The sequence below is a fragment of the Bos grunniens genome, chromosome 12, assembly GCF_055505025.1.
Source record: "Bos grunniens cultivar Pamir isolate PY7600 chromosome 12, Bosgru_T2T1.0, whole genome shotgun sequence".
Taxonomy (NCBI): Eukaryota; Metazoa; Chordata; class Mammalia; order Artiodactyla; family Bovidae; genus Bos; species Bos grunniens.
In genome coordinates this window covers 26,561,236-26,584,452 of record NC_141176.1, presented here as the reverse complement: position 1 = coordinate 26,584,452, position 23,217 = coordinate 26,561,236, and the positions used below count along the sequence as shown (strand labels likewise).

The window sequence follows — 23,217 nt, the reverse complement described above, 5'->3', positions numbered from 1 at the left end:
GTCACCACAGTCATGATTTAGAACAATTCCATTACTCACCAAAATTTCCTTGTCTGTTTGAAGCCAGTTCCCTCTCCCTGGTCCTCTCCTTTGCAACCTTTGATTTATTTTGTGTTTGTATAATTTTACCTTTTTAAAAATTCATATAAATCAAATCAAATAGTATCTAAGTCTTTTTCTGTCAGCCTTCTTTTACTTAGCTTAATGCTTTTGAGATTATCCATTTTATAATAGATTATCAGGGGTTTATTCTATTCCTTTTATTCCGAGTAGTATTACATTTTACGGATATATACTTCAGCTTTCTATTCACTAGTTGATGGACTTTTGGGTTTTCAGTTTTTGGTTATTATAAGTAAAACTATTAGGTCTTGAATGTAGATCTTTTCCAGGGGTTTTCTTATCTCTTGAGTAAATACATAAGAGTGGGATTGCTGGGTTTCTTATTAAGTGTATATTTCGTTTCATAATAAACATGCAAATTGCTTTCTGTAGTGAAAAACTTTGCATTCTCATAAGCAGTATATGAAAATCTCAGTTGATATGCATCCTGGATATTCAGTTCATTCAGTTCAGTCCTGTCTCTTTAATTTGAGACTTGTAAATGGTAGTATAAAGGTATCTTATTGTAGTTTTAATTTTGTGTTGCCCTTATGGCTGATATTGAGGATTTTTCTTGTATTTATTGGCTATTCTTAAATCTTTTGTAATGTTTATGTTCAAATCTTCTGTTCACTTTAAAAATGTGATTGTTTGTCTTGTTATCTCAAGAGTTCACTATATATCTGGGATATAAGTTAATTTGGAAATGCATTTGTCAAATATTTTCTCCCAATCTGATGCTTGTCTTTTATTTTCTTAACAATATTTCTTGAAGTGCAAAAGATTTTAATTTTGATGAGGTTCAAGTAAAATTTTCTTTTATGTCATATGCTGTCTGTAGTCTAAGAATTGGTATAAATTCTTGGGTTATAGGGTTTTTTCTTTTCTGCATTCTACTGAAAGTTGGTTATATTAGTTCTTATATTTAGGTCTTATGTTAGGATCGCACAAAGATCCCTTTGTGTGAATTTTTTAAAATATGGTGTAAAGGAAGATTGGAAGTTAAGTTCTGTTTGTTTTAACATGTGACTATTAATTATTTCATAACCATTTGTTGAAGCAACAGTTCTTTTCACTTTGGATTATGTTGATACTTTTCTTGAAAACTGGCCATTTTTGTGTGGATCTAGTTCTGAATATTCCAACTCATGAAACACAGTATATTTCTCCCTTTGTTTTATTTTCTTTTGATTTTTCAGCATTTTGTAGTTTTTAGCATGCAAGTATTAAACATTTTTGGTTAAATTCATTCAGAAATATTCCATATTGTTTTGTGTTAATATATAAAAATGCAAAATTTTATTATTGTTTACCTTATATCGTGAGACCTTAATAAACTTACTTACTTGTCCTAGCAAGTTTTAATAGATACCTTTTAATTGCATTTCATACTTTATTACACTGGCTAGGACCTACAGTTAGTAATCATAAGAGTTTTGACTTAGTCTTAGGAAAAGCATTAAATATTTCACCATTGCATATGCTATTAGCATTACATTTTAAGATAATGTCCTTTATCAGGTTGAGGAAATTCACTTCTATTCATATTTGCAGGGCATTTTTTTTTCACCATCAGTATGTTAATATCATTGTTGAATTTTGTAAAATGCTTTTTCTGATTTTATTGAAATGATTATATAGTTCTTCTTCTTAATCTTATAAATGTGGTGAGTTACAGTAACTGATATTTCAGTGTTAAGTCACCTTTGCATTCCTAGGAAAAAATCTATTTGATCACAGTGTAATGACCTTTTCATACAATACTGGATTTGATTTGCTAATATATTACTAAGAAATTTTAGTTATTTTTATGATTGATTTGAGGATACATTTTTCTTTTCCTGTAAAATCTTTCTCCATTTGTGATCTTAAGAATCATAAGCTCATTTCCTCGTAAAATGAGTTGGGAAGTATTCATTTCTCTCTATTGAAGAGTTTGTGTAGTATGATAATACTTACTTTTGAATGTGGGCTTCCCAAGTGGTACTAGTGGTGCAGAACCCGTCTGCCAGTGCAGGTGACGTGAGAGACGCACCTTTGATCCCTGGGTCAGAAGGATTCCCTGGAGGAGGGCATGGCAACGCACTCAGCACACTCCAGTATTCTTGCCTGGAGAATCCCATGGACAGAGGAGCGGGCTACAGTCCATAGGGTGGGAAAGAGTCAGACGCAACTGAAGCAACTTAGCACACATGCACACACACACACTCTTGAATGTATGCTAGAATTCACTGTTGAAGCCATCTGGGTCTGGGATTTTGTTTGTGAGAAGGTTTTAAATTACGAATTTCATTTCTATAGATATAGGAAAGTTTTTTGTTTGTTTTGAGTGAACATTGGTAGTTTTGTGTCTTTCAAGTAATTCTTTTGGTTAATTTCAGTTATCAAATATATTGGCATACAATTTTCATCGTATCCTCTTATTATCCTTTTAATGTCTGTAGGATGTGTAGTGATGCCTCCTCTTCCATTCTTGTTACTGTAATTTCCCTCAGTCTGTCTCGCTGGAACGTGAAAGTGAAAGTCACACAGTCATGTCCTGCTCTTTGGGATCCCATGGACTGTAACCTGCTCAGCTCCTCTGTTCATGGAATTCTCCAAGCAAGGGAGTATTGGAATGGGTTGCCATTTCCTTGGATCTTCCTGACCCAGGGATAGAACCCAAGTCTAGCTGGAGGTGTTTCCATTTTGTTCCTCTTTTCAAAGAAATAGCTCTTTCAATGTTCTTGGTTTAATCATCTCAATCTATATGGTAATATTGTAGAGCATATGTGGAATTTTTGGCTAGAAGAACAAATTTTGATTTCTGAATCCTCTAGTTCATTATTGTAGAGGACTAGTCTTTAATGTTTCTTGGCTTACTTTCATGTAAAAGATTAGTACTTTTATAATGGAATAGGGGTTGTGAGCCTGTAATGAAATAATGTACTGTTTAAGCACTATAACGTTGTAAAACATCATGTAAATATTTATTGCTCTTTGGTTATTTTAAGTACTTCAGTGTTCTTGTAATCTCCCATTTTTTTAGCCATTCTCCTAATTTTATATTTTTTCCTGAATATTTTGTTACTAATCTTTTTTTTTAAGTTACAGTTTCACCAACTATGAACAAAACATCGGAACATTTAAAAAAAATTACATGATGGAAGTCAATCATTTTACGTATCTATTTGTTAGAGTGGAACATATATAATCTGCAGAGAAAATACTGTCACTGTCCCTAAGTGGGTGAGGGTTCTCTTAGATATAATAGTTCTGTTCACACACATACATACTTCTAACACACTTTACAGAACTGTTGTTGATCTGATGTCTGATAGGTTTCAGTCTAAGGTATGGGAAAGAAGAGCAAAGTGTTTTGAATGAAATATAAGCAAGTTCCTATTTTATATATAGAATTGACAAAGTTTAGCTAAAGCTAATGAATGACTCTGGTTTAATAAATTGCCTGAATTGCCTTAGTATGGTTGCAGTTCATCATGTTTTTAGCCATTTGGCCATCAATTACCTATCAATATGCAATACATTTTACATACACAGAACACGCACAGAGATAATTTTAATGTCATTCGTAGTATATGTTTGAATTGTTTTTGCTCATGGGATATTGGTTGATTTATACTATCTATTCCCATTTTCCTGGTTTTCCCTGCATCACTCATTTTCATAAAGAGTAGTTTGGATCAAGGGTATATTCTGTGTAAAGGAGGAAGTAGGGAAGGAACTGGAACTTTTATAACTATTATTTCATTTGAGTCATACAGTCTGTACAAGATAAGTGACATTACTGCTGTTGTCAGTTAAGGAAACTAAGTAATAAGCCTCCTCAGTGTAAACATTGTTCATAGCCTTAAAGTAGAGTCACAACCTTAAGAATTTGCCTGATCTTAAATCCAGTATTTCATTTAACAACAAATTGGCTAATTATCAAATATGTTACTTCTGCTGTTGAACTGCTGAAAAATTTAGATAGGAGCTGATTTTAAACCCTTCCTATCACAGTGTTTTGATGATCTGTTTCTGAATGAGCATGAACCAGTGGCATTTTAGTAATAAAAAAGTACATAGTGTTTGGACCACTGCTCACATTGGTGCCTTTAGATGATTAAAATCATGATACCATTTACTTTCCCTCCAAAATGACCAAAATAACATATTAGGCCTTCTGAATTGTATTTCACATTGTGGAGATACTTTCTATGAGTTTTGTTGCCTCCATATGAGCAATTTGGTAATATTTACAGAGAGTTAAATGAGTTTTTCAGTGCTTTGTGTGAAGGTGAATGATAAATGTAAGATTACATTTTATATGCCCTGTCACCTTTATGAATATATTGTTTAGATTTGTTTTTCATGATTATTATCTATTTCATGAATTTGCTTAATTTAAGAAATAGTACATTTCTATATTCATTGAAATAGTTAACTGAACACATCCTATCTGAACATCAGAATCTTCTCCATTTGTATTTTTGCGAAATGAGACAGAAATGTAAATTTTGGAGTCAACCAGTCTAGGAGGCAGTGAGGGATACAGATTTCAGAGTTCTGTGGACTCACTGGACACAATGAGAGACCCTATTTATGGGTACCAAAATATTGTAGAAGGAAGTATGGAACAAATGTGAAAGCAGCTTAAGTCCATAATCACAGACATAGTCCAAAGGAGATGCCATTATCACCATGGGATAATGGGTATTTAGGCCTGAATGATTTGGGTGTGAATGAACCTGAGTTCCATATTAGGCGGTCGTCTCACAAAGTTAGCTTTTGTGCACTGATTAAAGGAGCATGTATGCATTAAAGAGTTGAAAAAAACTAGGGATACAAAGTGTACTTTATGAAAGACTTTGGTTGGTACATAAGTAAGAACAGGAAGTTGAGTCATACTCTGTAGAAATGGGACATTTTGGGTCCCCAAAACATTTTTTCTAGCTGTTACTTATTAAATTTAAGACTATACTTCAATAAAAGATAATTTTAGACTATACATGTAATAAAAAATAAATTTAAGAGAATGTCCTTGAGTAGAGTTAACCATCTTGTTGAAGAGATTGGCCATAAATAAAGATCCGTATTTATCTATGGAATTATTGTTGCTGTTCAGTCGCTAAGTTGTGTCCGGCTCTTTGTGACCCCGGGGACTGTAGCCTGCCAGGCTCCTCTGTCAATGGGATTTTACAGGCAAGAATACTCGAGTGGGTTGCCATTTCCTACTCCAGGGGATCTTTCTGACCCAGGGACTAAACCCGTGTCCTTTGCATCTCCTGAATTGGCAGGTGGATTCTTTACACTAGTGCTACCTGGGAAGCCCCAAAGAATGTTATTATATCATATAATATGGGAAGCAAGACCAAAGACTATTGTCATATCATTATCACTGAAACTTATTATATTTTTCTTTAGTGAGATTTTTCTTTTTTGTGTTGTATTTAGTTCACTGATGTTTGCAACTGAATGTGATTTAGGACTCTTTCCGTCCTACCATTTGGATAGTAACAAATGAGTACCACATGTCTTTTCCATGGTGGAAGAATAGTTCTGGAAAACTTGAAGAGCAGTTCAATTCAATTTCTTTCTTGCATCTCTTAGTTCAATGCATTGTCTAAGTTCTGATGTAGAGCTCAGTAGACCATATGATGAGACTGATGATGTATTAATAGAAACTGCTGGGGCCATTGGCTGGAAGTAAGAGATTGCTTGGATATGTGGAGTAATGGGGGAAAAGAGAAAGAGTGAGCTGCCCTCCTGAATGCTTATTAATACTGCAGTGGCAGTGTTGTCATGACTTGCTGTTGCTGATACGGAAGTGCACTTGGTAAGCTGATCATGGCAAGAGTTTGGAAACCATGAATCTAACCCTGTGCCTGTTATGTTCCACAGGCATTATGAACAAATGAGTACATGTAAGTTATTTTTATAATTCTGTAGAATCACCATTCAATGTCCTCAATAAATATTTCTCCTGTTTACCTTGGTACTCTGAAGCAGCTATAGTAGGTGATGTCTGGTTTAGTGAAACTTATGGATGTATCAGTTCAGTTCAGTCGGTCAGTCGTGTCCAACTTCTTGCAACCCCATGAACTGCAGCACGCCATGCCTCCCTGTCCATCACCAACTCCCGGAGTTCACTCAAACTCACGTCCGTGGAGTCGGCGATGCCATCCAGCCATCTCATCCACTTGGCAAGAATTACATTTTACTAACAAGCAAACAAAAAAATTCAGTAAAACATTTTCCTTTTTTAAAAAGTTAAAAAAGCTATATTGACAAAGTGGACTAATTGCTTAGTATTAAAATCTGAAAGGACATGACATATTTGGGAAACTTGCATTTCATTTTTAAGGTTTCAGTCTTCATTTCAAATAGTATGTTTCCATTTATGTGTTTGTATGTGTGTTTTCCTTTTTTTTTTTTAAATGCAGTAGGCATTTTGCTACTTTGAGATTTTTCAGTGATCACATATTGAATGTTTTCTATGTCTTAAGTCACAATGCTGGGAGTATAAACTGTATTTCTGACTCTTTAGGAACTCTTTGGTATACATAAAAGCACCTTGTTACAACAAGCTACTAAGTGCTATGTGCTAGGGACTAACTCCTATGGGAAAACAATGAAACAAGAAACTAGGCTATGGTGAAGTTCAGGAGAGCTTCCCAAGAGAGAATTGTATTAGCCTGGAATTGAGGAGTAATGGTATGGACCTAACAGAAGCAGAAGATATTAAGAAGAGATGGCAAGAATACACAGAAGAACTGTACAAAAAAGATCTTCATGACCCAGATAATCAAGATGGTGTGATCACTGACCTAGAGCCAGACATCCTGGAATGTGAAGTCAAGTGGGCCTTAGAAAGCATCACTACGAACAAAGCTAGTGGAGGTGATGGAATTCCAGTTGAGCTATTTCAAATCCTGAAAGATGATGCTGTGAAAGTGCTGCACTCAATATGCCAGCAAGTGTGGAAAACTCAGCAGTGGCCACAGGACTGGAAAAGGTCAGTTTTCATTCCAATCCCAAAGAAAGGCAACGCCAAAGAATGTTCAAACTACCGCACAATTGCACTCATCTCACACTCTAGTAAAGTAATGCTCAAAATTCTCCAAGCCAGGCTTCAGCAATATGTGAACTGTGAACTTCCTGATGTTCAAGCTGGTTTTAGAAAAGGCAGAAGAACCAGAGATCAAATTGCCAACATCCACTGGATCATCGAAAAAGCAAGAGAGTTTCAGAAAAACATCTATTTCTTCTTTATTACTATGCCAAAGCCTTTGACTGTGTGGATCACAGTAAACTGTGGAAAATTCTAAAAGAGATGGGAATACCAGACCACCTGATCTGCCTCTTGAGAAATTGTATGGAGGTCAGGAAGCAACAGTTAGAACTGGACATGGAACTACAGACTGGTTCCAAATAGGAAAAGGAGTACGTCAAGGCTGTATATTATCACCCTGCTTATTTAACTTATATGCAGAGTACATCATGAGAAACGCTGGACTGGAAGAAACACAAGCTGGAATCAAGATTGCAGGGAGAAATATCAATAACCTCAGATATGCAGATGACACCACCCTTATGACAGAAAGTGAAGAGGAACTCAAAAGCCTCTTGATGAAAGTAAAAGTGGAGAGTGAAAAAGTTGGCTTAAAGCTCAGCATTCAGAAAACAAAGATCATGGCATCTGGTCCCATCACTTCATGGGAAGTAGATGGGGAAACAGTGGAAACAGTGTCAGACTTTATTTTTCTGGGCTCCAAAATCAGTGCAGATGGTGACTGCAGCCATGAAATTAAAAGACACTTACTCCTTGGAAGGAAAGTTATGACCAACCTAGATAGCATATTCAAAAGCAGACACATTACTTTGCAAACAAAGGTCCGTCTAGTCAAGGCTATGGTTCTTTGTGGTCATGTATGAATGTGAGAGTTGGACTGTGAAGAAGGCAGAGCGCCAAAGAATTGATGCTTTTGAACTGTGGTGTTGGAGAAGACTCTTGAGAGTCCCTTGGACTGCAAGGAGATCCAACCAGTCCATTCTGAAGGAGATCAGCCCTGGGATTTCTTTGGAAGGAATGATGCTAAAGCTGAAACTCCAGTACTTTGGCCACCTCATGCAAAGAGTTGACTTGTTGGAAAAGGCTCTGATGCTGGGAGGGATTGGGGGCAGGAGGAGAAGGGGACGACAGAGGATGAGATGGCTGGATGGCATCACTGACTCGATGGACGTGAGTCTGGGTGAACTCCGGGAGCTGGTGATGGATAGGGAGGCCTGGCGTGCTGTGATTCATGGGGTTGCAAAGAGTCGGACACGACTGAGCGACTGAACTGACTAAACTGACTGACTGGGATCTTATTGGAGGCTGTGTTTCGGGCAGAAGTAGCATCATGTACAAACTTGGGAACAGGTAACAGATCAGAACATGTAACTGTTGGAACAGCTGGTATGTTCAGATATATTTTGGGATGTAAGGTAAGGCACTAGAAGAGAATAAGATTGAAAGGATTTGTTGGAGCCAGTGTGTAAAGAGCCTTGTGTAACCTTAAGAAACTTAGAATTTATTTTATATGCAGAGGATATTTAATATGGAAGCTATGTGTTATATTTGATTGAGTTCATTAGCAGCGATATGAAGGATCTGCTTGGAGGAACATATCAGTAATAAAATAATTAAGGATACTTATCTTTTATGTGAAGGAATTTGGATATCTCATAGGAAGATAAGTGAATCCACTTAGATATTTCTTGACTTCAGGTCAAGTAATATATTGCTTTCTCATTTCTTTTCCCGAGAGTGGCTAGTTGTTTTTTTTTTTTTTTTTTTTAGTTACTATTATCAACTGAATACTGTATTATTTCCTTTCCTACTTGTAAGTGGATCTGAGTCCTTTTTGATCATAAATTTCAATGGTTCAGTTTCTGAATGATAAACCTCATGTTCCCCTTCTTTGTTTCATTTCAGTATTAGTGTTATTTCTTAATACTTCTGTTTCTTCAATATTGATTCCATTAAAATTTCTAACACAATTGTTTTTTGATTGAAAATTCAGCTTTTATCAAGTAAAATATTACTGAAAACCTAATGTAAGCTGAAAACTGAAAATTTTACAGCATATGTGTAAGGGACTGTATATTGGTGAAATTGAAGGAGGTGTTATTGGAGTACAGTTTGAACCATACTATATAACTTAGAGATGAAACTTTATCTATTGACTATTTGAAAGTGTAATGCTTCTATAATGAACAAGGAATATTAATAGATTAGTTTAATAAGATAATAATTTCTATTTTTATATTTGTCCATGATTCTTTGATAATCATACCTTCATTGTGTTTTAATCTGTGAAAGCCATACTTGACCTTAGTTACTGTCACATTTTCTTTAACTGATACTTTCCTATTTTTTATCATTATCTTGTAGGCAATTGCATTGCCTCCTATTGCAAAGTGGCCTTATCAGAATGGCTTCACCCTAAATACTTGGTTTCGTATGGATCCATTAAATAACATTAATGTTGATAAGGATAAACCTTATCTTTATTGGTAAGTGATATATTTAATTTTAGTACTTTTGTCTTAAGCATTTCAATTTTTAAAAATATGTAACAGAGTGTCAAGGCAACATAGTATGTAGAATAAGTAAATAAATATGTTAAACCTATGAAGATACAGTTATGTCAGTTTATTTTATTCATTTTTTGCCGTTGATTCTAGGCTATCTGCCCTATTTTTTTTCCCCCTTAATTCCATTTTAAGAATCAAGTGTTACAGACCTTCTGTCTCGAGTCTGCACATATCAATTGAATGTTCTGAGTGAAGATGCTGATCGAGAAGAGAAAATGAAAAACAAACTACTCTCAGATATCTTTCACTTTGCCTTTTCACTTACATGGTTCTGTGAGCATAATTAAGATATGCTTTGAAATACTGATTTTGATAACCATGTGCTGTTGCTAAGTTGCTTCAGTCGTGTCCGACTATGTGCGACCCCATAGACAGGATCCCACCAGGCTCCCCCGTCTCTGGGATTCTCCACGCAAGAATATTGGAGTGGGTTGCCATGTCCTTCTCCAGTGCGTGGAAGTGAAGCTGCTCAGTCGTGTCCAACTCTTAGTGACCCTATAGACAGCAGCCTACCAGGCTCCGCTGTCCACGGGATTCTCTAGGCAAGAATACTGGAGTGGGTTGCCATTTCCCTCTCCGGATAACCATGTGATGTTATAATTAGATAAGATTGATTATTTAGTAGATAACTAACAGAATGGGTGGATCATCCCAACAGTTCACCTGTAAGACTCAGAACTTGGTCATTTTAGATTACCAATAATGTCAAGTCACAAGAACATCAAACTTTCATTTATTACCTTACTATGTACTAGGCATTATAAGTGCTTACTTGTATTACATCATTTAATGCAGTGCTCTGAAATAAGATTGCCTGAGTTTAAGTCCTGCCTTTACCACTCACTGTTTATCCTGTACTTTGGTGTCTTCAGCTGTAAAATGAGGATAATAATAGTACCTATCATGTAGGATTTAATGGTAGCATAATATTTTATGTGCTTTTTATATATGACTAGTTCAGAAATGTGAGTTTTGAAAAATGTGAGCTATTGATAGGTTGTAGACTCTACTGAAGAAAGATTACATGTGGATAGTATGTATGGATAGTATGAGAGAGAGTTTTAACGGACATCTGAAGTTCCAAACATAAATGGGGTTAAACTTCCAAAAGATCATTTTGGGAGATCATACTTTTATTGCAGTAATACTGTCATTTGTCAGAACATTTACAGGTTTTTATGTGTGATTGAATTCACAGCTGGACGAGTATTTCTCTGGAAGAAAATAACTCTATCTTAGTCACATCTTTTTTTCTATTTTTCTGTTTTAGACAGTACATGTACTCTTTTGGTTGATTTTGCTTGATTACCTACCTTTTTTTCCAAACTTGGCTCTCACTTTTTCTGTAAATTTGTAAGCTGTTTTCAGAGATAAAGTAAAATTAAAGAGGAAGTTGTTTTTGAAACATTAACTGTGTATATGATTTCTATATATGCTAATCCAGGTGGTCATTGAAAGTTTACGAAATCTACTTGGTAGCCTTTTATTGACCATTAATTTGTTTTTATGTATTTGTGAAATTGAAATGTTAAAATATTCTATAGTCTTCTATTTTCCCAACTTAAATTTCTTCTTTTAGTTCTAAAGTTTTCCTGTTTTAGTCTTTATTGGTACCTGTAATACCCTTTCTACTCTATAGGTATACAAGTTTTATTTTTATAATTGTGTTTTTTATTATTTATATAATAGTAATCTTCAGGTATATTGTTCTTTGTAGCAGAAGATAGTATACTACTTTCAGTTTTCTTTGCAGTTTTCGTACTAGTAAAGGAGTTGGTTACTCTGCTCATTTTGTTGGCAATTGTTTGATCGTTACATCACTGAAGTCCAAAGGAAAAGGTTTTCAGCACTGTGTGAAATATGATTTTCAGCCACGCAAGGTATGTATAAGTAAATCATCTATTGAGAGTAATGCAGTTCACCATTCCCACTATCTTAAAACTTACCTATTTTGACTTCCGTAATATTCTCTTTTATTGGTTTTTTCATGACTCCTATCTCTTATCTCTGTCTGCATTTTCTTTCTACTTTTATGTCTAACTTTTGACATAAAACAGTTTCTTGACCTCTTGCCGTGTCTGATTCTCTCATTCACTCTCTCATTCTCTCTCTTGCTGTGACATTCTTTCAGTGAACACTCAGTGCATATTTACTGACTGTCAGACACTGTTGTAGGCACAGGAGAGATGACAGTGAACAAAACAAACAACACCCTTGCTTTTGTGGATCTTCTTTTTTTTTTTTTTTTTCAGGGAGTTTTATTCAGTTTCAGGGCATATTCTACCCCATATCCTCAGGAACCCAACCTAACAGATTTGAAACTCATGTAAGGTGGAGGGACTACTTCATTTCTTTTTCTTTGTCTTTTGTTATCCCATGTGTGTTGTGCCACATACTGAAGAAAATACTATTTTGAATGGGGTTTTCAAATATATACCTTTATTTTTTACAGAAGTCTAATAAAAAGTTTTCCCTTATGTAAGGGATAATTTAATTGTTATTTCTATTAAAGAATGACAATTTAGCAATAATTTATTAATATATTAGAAAATAGCTTGAAAGCAATGATTTTAAATAAATTTATACATTAGAAGGGGATTTCTTTTTTTCTGGATACAGATCCCACTAATTTTCATATAAGTCTCATTGACTGTCCTCTAGAAATTCTAATTTATTAGATTTGGGATGAGACCTAGGCAGTATCTGTCAAATGTGCCAAATTATTTTGAATTTTAGTGGGAATTTGTTAGAAATACTGATCTTGGACTTATTTTCATGGCAGGAATATGAGTTTTTAACAAATGCTCTATATGATTTTTCTCATCAGACAGGTTTGAGAAGCAGTGCTTCAAATAGTAGAAATAAGAAAACTTAAGAATCAAATAAAATTACCATTAATTAATAAAAAGCAGTTTAACCTGATTGTTCTCTCTCTCTCTTCTCTCTCTTTCTTTGTTTTTACATTGTTGCCTTTTGAAAAATACATTCCTATTTGTAACAAGTCTCCCCCTCTCTCTCTCTCTCTCTCTCTATATATATATATATATATGTATATGTATATATGTGTGTGTGTGTGTGTATGTACATATATCTTGTAGGATCAGGGAGTGAAGTAGGTCTTGAAAGGCTTTCTGTAAAGATTTTTATAAAATCTTGAAAATCATAAGTATTTGATTTTGTGCTAAGTCGCTTCAGTGGTGTACAACTGTTTGCAACCCTATGAAGTGTAGCCTGCCAGGCTCCTCCGTCCATGGGATTGATTCTCCAGGCAAGAATACTGGAGTGGGTTGCCATGACCTTCTCCAGGGGATCTTCCTGACTTAGGTATCAAACCTGTGGCTCTTACATTTCCAACTTTGGCAGGCTGGTTCTTACTGTTACATCAGTCAAGATAACTCCACTCTCTTATTTTTTCCCTTTTAGTTTTTTCAGGTGATACCCTAGCTAAGTTGTTATCCTTCCTCCTAAGAAGTTTAATTAGACTATCAAGAAGTGTTTTCCTAGTGCTGTCACTTAACCAGATGTTTGAACTTGTGGAAATGAATGTAAATGATTAGTATATTACCTCATATGTAGTAAGTGCTCAATGCATATTAACTACTATTGATATTTGTGTAAATATCATGTTATATTTTTCTACTGAATTCTTAATATAGGCCTTTTTTATTGTTCCTGTTAGTATCTTTCTTTTATAGTGCTATTTTTGAGTCTCAAACTAAAGGCAGACCTCAGTGTACATTTATAGTATCAGTATACATATACACTCTCCAAGTTTATTCCTGTTTCCTTTAGTCAAAAACTATCAAGTCAAAACTTGGGCTTTTTTTGGTTCAAAAAGTCACTTGTCTGTCATCTGTAGAGTACATCTTGATTTTCCTAAGGAAAGAAGATAGAAAAGTTTATTTTCTTATAAATAAGTATTATTCATTTTGAGATCATTCATTAAATTGTGTATTTATTTATTTATTCACCCATTTATCATACATGTTGATGTTATGACCAAAAGCAAATTCCAAACTTAATTATCTGGCTAATAATTGGCTAACTTTATTAATTAATTAAGTTGGTTACCACTATCCATTTAAGTGAAAAATTGGAAACCTTTTTAGATTCCCTTTTTAAAATTAGCACCTCCAGTCAGTTTTGTTAGCTACTTCCTGTCCCCCCCTTTTAGAATTACCGATGCCTTTATCTTAATGGCATCACTCACTCGATGGACATGAGTTTGAGCATGCTCAAGGAGATAATAGACAGGGAAGCCTGGCACGCTCCAGTCTGTGGGGTAGCAAAGAGCTGGACACAACTGAGCGTCTGAACAACAACAGCTCTTAGTCCCAACAGTCTCACTTCCTCACTGCTGTCAGTTATGTTCCTAAGCTATGGAGATGATCATTTCACTTTCCTGCCTAAAATTCTTTAGTGATACTGCACTTCAGTTCAGTTCAGTCGCTCAGTTGTGTCCGAGTCTGCAATCCCATGGACTGCAGCACGCCAGGCTTCCCTGTCCATCACCAACTCCCAGAGCCTGCTCAAACTCATGTCCATTGAGTTAGTGATGCCAACCAACCATCTCATCCTCTGTCGTCCCCTTCTCCTCCTGCCTTCAATCTTTCCCAGCATTAGGGTCTTTTCCAGTGAGTCAGTTCTTCGCATCAGGTGGCCAGTGTATTGGAGCCTGAGCTTCATCCATCAGTCCTTCCAATGAATATTCAGGACTGATTTCCTTTACGATGGACTGGTTGGAGTCTCCTTGCTGTCCAAGTGACTCTCAAGAGTCTTCTCCAACACCACAATTCAAAAGCATCAATTCTTGATTGCTCAGCTTTCTCTATAGTCCAATTCTCAATCCATACATAACTACTGGAAAAACAATAGCTTTGACTAGATAGACATTTGTTGGCAAAGTAATGTCTGCTTTTTAATATGCTGTCTAGTTTGAACATAACTTTTCTTCCAAGGAGCAAGTATCTTAATTTCATGGCTGCAGTCACCATCTGCAGTAATTTTGGAGCCCCCAAAAATAAAGTCACTGTTTCCATTGTTTCCCCATCTATTTGCCATGAAGTGATGGGACCAGATGCCATGATCTTAGTTTTCTGAATGTTGAGTTTTAAGCTAACTTTTTCACTCTTCTTCTTTCACTTTCATCAAGAGGCTCTTTAGTTCTTCTCTTTCTGCCATAAGGGTGGTATAATCTGCATATCTGAGGTGATTGATTTTTCTCCTGGCAATCTTGATTCCAACTTGTGCTTCATCCAGTCCAGCATTTCTCATGATGTACTTTGCATACAAGTTAAATAAGCAGGGTGATGATATACAGTCTTGATGTACTCCTTTCCCGATTTGGAACCAGTCTGTTGTTCCATGCCCAGTTCTTAATGTTGCTTCTTCACCTGCATACAGATTTCTCAGGAGGCAAGTCAGGTGGTCTGGTATTCCCATCTCTCTAAGAATTATCCACAATTTTTTGGTGATCCACACAATCAAAGGCTTTGGCATAGTTAATAAAGCAGAAATAGATGTTTTTCTGGAACTCTCTTGCTTTTTCGATGAGCCAACGGATGTTGGCAATTTGATCTCTGGTTCCTCTGCCTTTTCTAAATCCAGCTTGAACATCTGGAAGTTCACGTTTCACGTACTGTTAAAGCCTGGTTGGAGGATTTTGAGCATTACTTTGCTAGCCTGTGAGATGAGTGCAATTGTGTGGTAGTTTGAACATTGTTTGGCATTGCCTTTCTTTGTGATTGGAATGAAAACTGACCTTTTCCAGTTGACCTGACATTTTTTTGTAACTAAGGAAGAATGTCATTTTGTGGTACTTTATTTTGTGAGTTTTTTAGTGCACTATTTTATTTTGTAAATCAAAATGAGGAAAATTAATTTTTGTTCAAAGTATTTCAGGTACCTTGAAATAAATAATATTTTAGTGGTTGAGAATTACTGTTATGGCTTTATAAATATCATACAAAGTAATAAATAATTTTATGTCAAATAATTGAATAGTGTTTTTAAGTAATCTGAAGAACAAAGTTTGTGTTTTATATTTTTATGTTGTGGGGGGGTGGTGAGTCTAAATCCCTCCTTACTGGTGAAAGCAAAATTGTTCAAACATCTGTAAATCATTTGTATTTTTCTGTTGTTTAGAAATAATGTTTACATATTATCTGTAATACACAATTATCTGAAGCAGGCTTTTATCTGAATTAGACTAAGGTTTAGATTCACAAATTGTTAGAGAACTTAAACCATCTCATGTCAGAGTGCTTTTTGTTGACACTAGTAACTATAAAATTAGAGGTCAGTATAAACTTATTTCTTGTTTCTTAATTTATAGTCATACACTGTTTAGTTAGAAAATATAATTACTCCTAGATTTAATAATTCTACATTGTGAAATTGAAATTATCTCAATATTATTATAGCTATTAAAATGGTGTTCCTTTGACAGATTTTGCCTGACTATACAATCCAAAGTAGAATCCTACATTATTCTTTCTCAGTTTACAATGTCCTTTTCCACCCACAGTCATCATCATGGTTTTGTAATTCTGTATTCATTTACTTGTCTAATGTATGGGTCCTTCCACTACTCCCTAAATTCCAGGGAATCTTGAGTAAATAAATCATGACCTAGGATCTAAAACTGTCACTGTGCCTGACACACTGCAAATATTATTAAATGAATGACAACAAATATAATTGTGTTTCCCCAATTTTTGGATCTTGATATAGTGAAAGGAATATCAGCCTAGGGCTCCAAAGGTTCTTGCTCTATTTCCATCATACATTTATTCTCTATAAATCATTTCTTTCATCTGTAAAATGAGAAATGGGAGAGGGAATTTGAAGTATTCATAGTGGATTATCATTAATATTCCTTCAAGTAATTTTTTGTAGTGTGGGATAAATGTTATGATTGCCTTTAATCAATAATAACCAAACATTACATATTGATTTCCTTATTTTTCATTTAAGTGGTACATGATCAGCATTGTCCACATTTACAATCGTTGGAGAAACAGTGAAATTCGGTGTTATGTTAATGGACAGCTGGTATCCTATGGTGATATGGCTTGGCATGTTAACACAAATGATGTAAGTTTTTATTTATCTATATTTTAATGTATTTGAGTCTTTGATATATTACTGCTTATAGCATGAATTGAATAATATAATTGGTAGAAACTAGCTTTATTTTGAAGTTTTTTTCTATTAAGTGAATTTTGCCTTAATTTTTAATAATGAAATGGCTAAAAGACCTGGCAACCCACTCCAGTGTTCTTGCCTGGAGAATTCCAAGGACAGCAGAGCCTGGTGGGCTGCTGTTTATGGGCTTGCACAGAGTCGGACACGACTGAAGCGACTTAGCAGTGATAAAAAAAAAAGAAAATCGGTTGGGCAGATTATTAAGTTTTAGGTCAAAATTTAAATGCAATATTCTGTTCTTTTCAGAATCTTAAGCATTAAAAGATGTGTCTTATACTTTATTTTGATGTGAAAGGAGTACCTTAAATAGAATCAATATGAATAGTATGTTAATATTGTTTATTAGATAAATGGTGGTAAATACTGTGGAGAAAGGTTAAGTGGGAACAAATATAGAAAGTGTAGGTGTAGGGAAGGGAGATGCCAGATCATCCAGAGATGGCCTTAGTGATGAGACTAGAGAAAGCCATGTGGGTATTTGCAAGAAATATCCCATTCAGTGGAAACGTGAATGCAAAGGCTTTGGGGCAGAAGTGAAAAGTTCATCTTGGTTTTTATATTTCTTTAAAGTTTTTTTTTTTTCTTTAAAGGCTCAAACAAAAAAATCAAAAAAGAATCTGTGACCGAAGCAAGTTGTAGATTGCAAAGTTTGAAAATATTTACTATCTATTCCTTTATAGGAATAGTTTGCTTATTCTGTCCTAGAAACTTATAGTTGGGTCATAGTCAATACATATTTATGAGAATAGTTTTTTTCCAAAATTAGAATATTCAGTAAAATTCTGCTTCATATTTGCCTTCCAAAGGGGACTGTCTTTTTATTGTAGGGTGATTTTGTTGACTGCCATTGACTCTATAGTCATATTTTTAAAAAGAAAGGAAACAAAGACTGATTTTTTAATTATTTGCAATAATATTCCAAGAAATGGAGAGGCCTAGAGAATAACACACACACACATGCACACATACATTATGTAGTCAGTTCTTCAGTTCCTGTACTTTTAATTAACGATTAGGTATTCTATGAGGAGTTTCTCCATTGGACCTCTTTCACAATTTTTTAGTTATATTATTGAGGCATCAAAGGGATGCCATACATATATAATGTCTTCCTCGTAAAATAACCTGTGAGGATGGGTAGTGAATAGTGACTACTTTCGCTGGTCTGGATAGATGGGGCCACGAGTTAGATGAGATGTACGAATTAGAAGTGGGAAGGATCTTGTTAAATGTGGTTTTTTAGATGCTAAACTCCCCAGATGTAGAGCATTGGATAATACCATCTGCTTTTGTCAGCAGATTTTGATCATTATTGTTTATTTGATTCTGAGTTATACCAATTCATCTAGGAGAAGGAAGTGATTTTTCTTTGTGTCTTTAACTTAGGGTAGAGAAATAGAGAAATATATCCATAATGGAGAAATTAAGTAGAATTTAAAAATTTTGGTCCAGTGTGTTTATGGTTAAATTTGAGAGTCATTCTTTTGATTCAGGTAACTATTTATGGACAATTACAAATCATTATAGTTTAAAAAGTAAGTTATACTTTTGTAAATAAATAGTTTTAAGCTCTTTTGCTTTTAACTGTAGAATTTGGAAAGTTGGTCAAGTGATTATAGAATAGTCATTGTTTGCTTGCCAATAAATATGAAACATTTGACTGATTAACTTTCCCCAAAAAAATCTTTAGTTTTTTTTTTTATTATTATTTAAATAATCCATAGAGTCTTAATTGTTGGTTTTTTCTGTTACTATTATTATGCTTTATGGTATTACTTACAATGAAGGCAGATATCCTTAAATATTTTGTCATTGCAAAATAAAACATTGGATTTTTTTTATGACTTTTTAAAAATAGAGCTATGACAAGTGCTTTCTCGGATCTTCAGAAACTGCTGATGCAAATAGGGTATTCTGTGGTCAACTTGGTGCCGTGTATGTGTTCAGTGAAGCCCTCAACCCTGCACAGATATTTGCAATTCATCAGTTAGGACCTGGATATAAGGTAGGAAGATCATCTTATTATAAATTCTGTGGAAAGTTATAGGTGTGAAAGGTGAAATACCATACACAATATAGTATATAATGATAGGTTTTCTTAAATGTGGTTTAAAAGTCATTTCGGTATTTTGGAACTGAGTCATTATTTTGTTTCATTTTGTTTCAAAGGTGTTGTTTTCTCTTTTTAACTATTTTCCCCTTCCCTTCCTGAACATTTTTTTATTCTTTAGAATGTTTTCTAATGATGAAGCCAGAGCTTTTGTTGACATAATTCTTAAATAACTTTTGTAAAACCATATTGCTTAACATGATATTTGAAATCTCAAATTATAAAATATATGAATTATATTATGAACAAATGAAATGTTAGAGATAACCCAAATAGAATAGTTAATGATTTTGAAGGAAAATGATGTAAAAAATTACATGTAGCTGAAACTACTCAGTGTTAGCGTCTATTTTTTTGTTTGTTCTTTGCTGTTGCATGGAAGTGGGCAGAGTAGTGCATATTGTACTTTTGCAAGACTATTTAGTGTGATTTACCATATTTTCTTGTTTTTTTGACTTTAAAAACAAAGATTTATTTAAGCAAGATATTGCTTTCACATATATGAATTCATTCTTAATGGGCAGTACACCTGGCTGGGGAAATATATAAGTTTTGTGTAAGTCACTTTTGGAATTGTGATATCCCAAACTGTATGGAGTTGAGAGAGAATACTACAGTATAATTCAAAGTGTTTATAATTCTGATGATCTTTCATGGAAGAATTGTTTTTCCTTTTTAAAACTTGGTGTTTAAATAATCAGTGTGAAGATTGTGCTATGGGAAAGGGAGTACTAAACATTAAAAATATTTTTCCTTTTGCCTTCGCATTTTTGCATTAATATTTCTGTTTAAAATTTTATGTTCTATATTGGACATGTAAGTGACAGTTTGAATTTACCCTTTTGAAAAGATGTTTCTGCTCCCAGTGATTTTAATAACCATAATAATATTGAATGACAATAGTGCTCTCATTTCTCTGTCAAAGTGACAGTACTTGCTGCCGTCTTTTGTCCATTTTATTTGTTTTGCTATCCACAGAAGTGAATTTGTGCTTGTTACAGCCACTTTTTCTTTCATGAGTACTCTGCTGGGTTTGAGTCCTAGTTATGCCATGTGTTGAATTTGCATGGAAATGTTTCTATAATTCAAATTTTTGAGTTAATATGCCACTTGCCTTCCTTTCATACTTCTTTTCCTTATTCCATATAAATATTTGAAGTTGGTTTCTTCAGGCATTAACAGAATGATATTAAGTCAGGTGACAAACCAGTGAAATATGAATAAAGTAGAAAATAAAATACAGCTATGAAAGCCATAAATCCAGTGTGGTTGCTATAGTGAAACTTCAGAATTGATGGGACCTTATTAGCAGCAAAGGAAAAAAGAAAAGATTAAACATGAGCAGGTATTAACTCTCTCTTTCAGAAAGGAGCAAATATTGTTCTGAACTACTTTACAAACTTAGCAGTTTGTCATGTGGCTCTTTCTTATCACATTATTTTATACCAGCGGTGAAAATAAGTAGTAACTCTATGTCACTTTGTTCTATATGCAAGTACTCATGTGATAAAGAATATATTCCTTGAACCTTAACGTAACAATAGAGTATATGTCATTATCTGCATCAGAGTCAGAACCTTTAAAAGAGAATGCTTCTCAGGATATCCCTGGTGGTCCAATGGTTAAGACCCTATGCTTCCACTTGCAGGGGGCACAGGTTCAATCCCTGGTCGGGGAATTAAGATCCCACATGTTGTGTGGCATGTACCCCCGACCCCCCCAAAAAAATTCCCAGAATTAAAGTAATGCATTAAGAAAAAGAGAAAGAAAAAATGCCTTTTGGGCATTTCCTAAAAAAAATTTTAAGTTTTGAAAGTTCCCAGTCTCTAGGCTTAGCCTGTGGGTTTCCTTATTGTTAATGAAGGTTGACTCTTAAGTTCATGGGTGTGTGTACTTCCTCAACTTGTGAATTTAAAAAGTACAATATCATCAGGACAGGCACCTGCAAAAATTTTGACATTGAAACTTTATTTCTGGAAATTTAGAAAATTAAGGAAGGGTACAGAGGATGCAAATGAAGATCAGATTGTGTTACGACAGGGGGCAAAGCTGAGGTGGCTCATACATTATAGTCTCAGTTTCCTTGGTGAGTAGGAGGCAAAGTCACTTCCTGAGAGAGAAGGGGTCGTGCGTTGCAGTGGAAATTTTAAGGTATGTCAGTCAGTCAGTTCAGTCGCTCAGTTGTGTCCGACTCTTTGTGACCCCATGGACTGCAGCATGCCAGGCTTCCCTGTCCATCACCAACTCCTGGAGCTTGCTCAAACTCATGTCCATCGAGTCATTAATGACATCTAACCATCTCATCCTCTGTCATCCCCTTCTTCTCCTGCCTTTAGTCTTTTCCAGCATCAGGGTCTTTTCTAAGGAGTCAGTTCTTCACATCAGGTGGCCAGAGTATTAGAGTTTCATCTTCAGCTTCAGAATATTCAGGACTGATTTCCTTTAGGATTGACTGAAAAGATCTCCTGGCCGACCAAGGGACTCTCAAGAGTCTTCTCCAGCACCACAGTTCAAAAGCATCAATTCTTTGGTGCTCAGCCTTCTTTATGGTCCAATTCTCACATCCATACATGACGACTGGAAAAACCATAGCTTTGTCTAGACCAATCCTGGTCAGCAAAGTAATGTCTCTGCTTTTTAATATGCTGTCTAGGTTAGTCATAGCTTTTCTTGCAAGGAGCAAGCATCTTTTAATTTCATAGCTGCAGTCACCATCTGCTGTGATTTTGGAGCCCAAGAATATAAAGCCAGTCATCATTTCCATCGTTTCCCCATCTGTTTGCCATCGAGTGATGGGACCGGATGCCATGGTCTTAATTTTCTGAATGTTGAGTTTTAAGCCAGCTTTTTCACCATTTCACTTTCCTTTTTTCCTTTGCCTTTTGGTTCTCTTCTTTGCTCAGCTATTTGTAAGGCCTCCTCAGACAACCATTTTTCCTTTCTTTTTCTTGCAGATGATTTTGATCACTGCCTCCTGTACAATGGCACGAACCTCTGTCCATAGATCTTCAGGCACTCTATCAGATCAAATCCCTTGAATCTCTTTGTCACTTCCACTGTATAATTGTAAGGGATTTGATTTAGGTCATAACTTGTATGGTCTAGTGGTTCTCTCTACTTTCTTCAATTTAAGTCTGCAGTGTGCAGTAAGGAGTTCATGATCTGAGCTACAGTCAGCAAAAACAAGACTGGGAGCTGACAGTCAGCTCCCAGTCTTGTTTTTGCTGACTGTATAGAGCTTCCCCACCTTCGGCTGCAAACAGTATAATCAATCAGATTTTGGTAGGGTATATTAATTAGTTAGCATTTGGTTTAAATTAAAAATGAAGCTTATATCATTAGTTGTTATATAATAACAATATTTGTATTTTTTTGCCTCAAAATGTCTGCAGAAAAGAGACACCACGGAAAGCATTGTAATAGTCAGACCGTATTGTCTGTGATTTGGAGCTTAATGTAGATAGCATGTCAACATCTGGGCTTTGAAATAAATAAGTTAATTCTCTCCACAAATAATGTCTTCACACCATCTATACCATGAAACCTGTCTCAAGTGATTTTCATCTGTAGATCATTAGAGTGCTAGGTAATTTTCTTTATCTGGAATGCCTGGTTTTAAGCACTGTAACTTGTCAGTGAATATTTTGTACCTGGTTATCTTTGGTAAACAGTAAATGAGGTAGGATATCACTGGTTAATTAAATAAATCATTGTTTGTGAGTAATTCATGGAAGACAGAATTTCTCACTGTAACTTTCTGTAGTTTAGTAAAGTTGTAGCTCATCTGGTAAAGAATCTGTCTGCAGTGCAGGAGATCCCAGTTCAGTTCTTGGGTCGGGAAGATCCTCTGGAGAAGGGATAGGCTACAGACTAGTATTCTTGTGCTTCCCTGGTAAAGAATCTGCCTGCAATTTGGGAGACCTGGGTTCAACCCCTGGGTTGGGAAGATACCCTAGAGAGGGGAAAGGCTACCCACTCCAGTATTTTGGCCTGGAGAATTCTAAGAGTCAGACATGACTAAGCAGCTTTCACTTTTCACTCTGAGTTAGATTGATTTTGGAGCTCCATTTGATTGTGGTTATTGAATTGTTTGCAAGGTTATGGAGTCATCTATAATATAAGATGGCATTTTGACATAAACTTGCAAAACAGATGTTTACAAAGTTTAGATATTTTAT

At 35.1% G+C, this 23,217-nt stretch overlaps 1 protein-coding gene across 7 annotated transcripts in view; it reads left to right on the top strand.

Annotated features, from left to right (window-relative positions):
- NBEA (neurobeachin) overlaps positions 1–23,217 on the top strand; it is a 672,061-nt gene that overhangs the window by 98,459 nt on the left and 550,385 nt on the right. For all 7 annotated transcript variants that reach the window (XR_015138069.1, XM_086329378.1, XM_086329374.1 and 4 more), the window contains exons 5-8: positions 9,521–9,642; positions 11,477–11,603; positions 16,699–16,818; positions 18,788–18,934. Coding sequence is in view for 6 of the 7 variants with exons in the window: in XM_086329378.1 (XP_086185504.1) it covers positions 9,521–9,642; positions 11,477–11,603; positions 16,699–16,818; positions 18,788–18,934 (516 nt within the window). In the remaining variant the exon portion in view is untranslated. The remainder of the gene's footprint in view (positions 1–9,520; positions 9,643–11,476; positions 11,604–16,698; positions 16,819–18,787; positions 18,935–23,217) is intronic.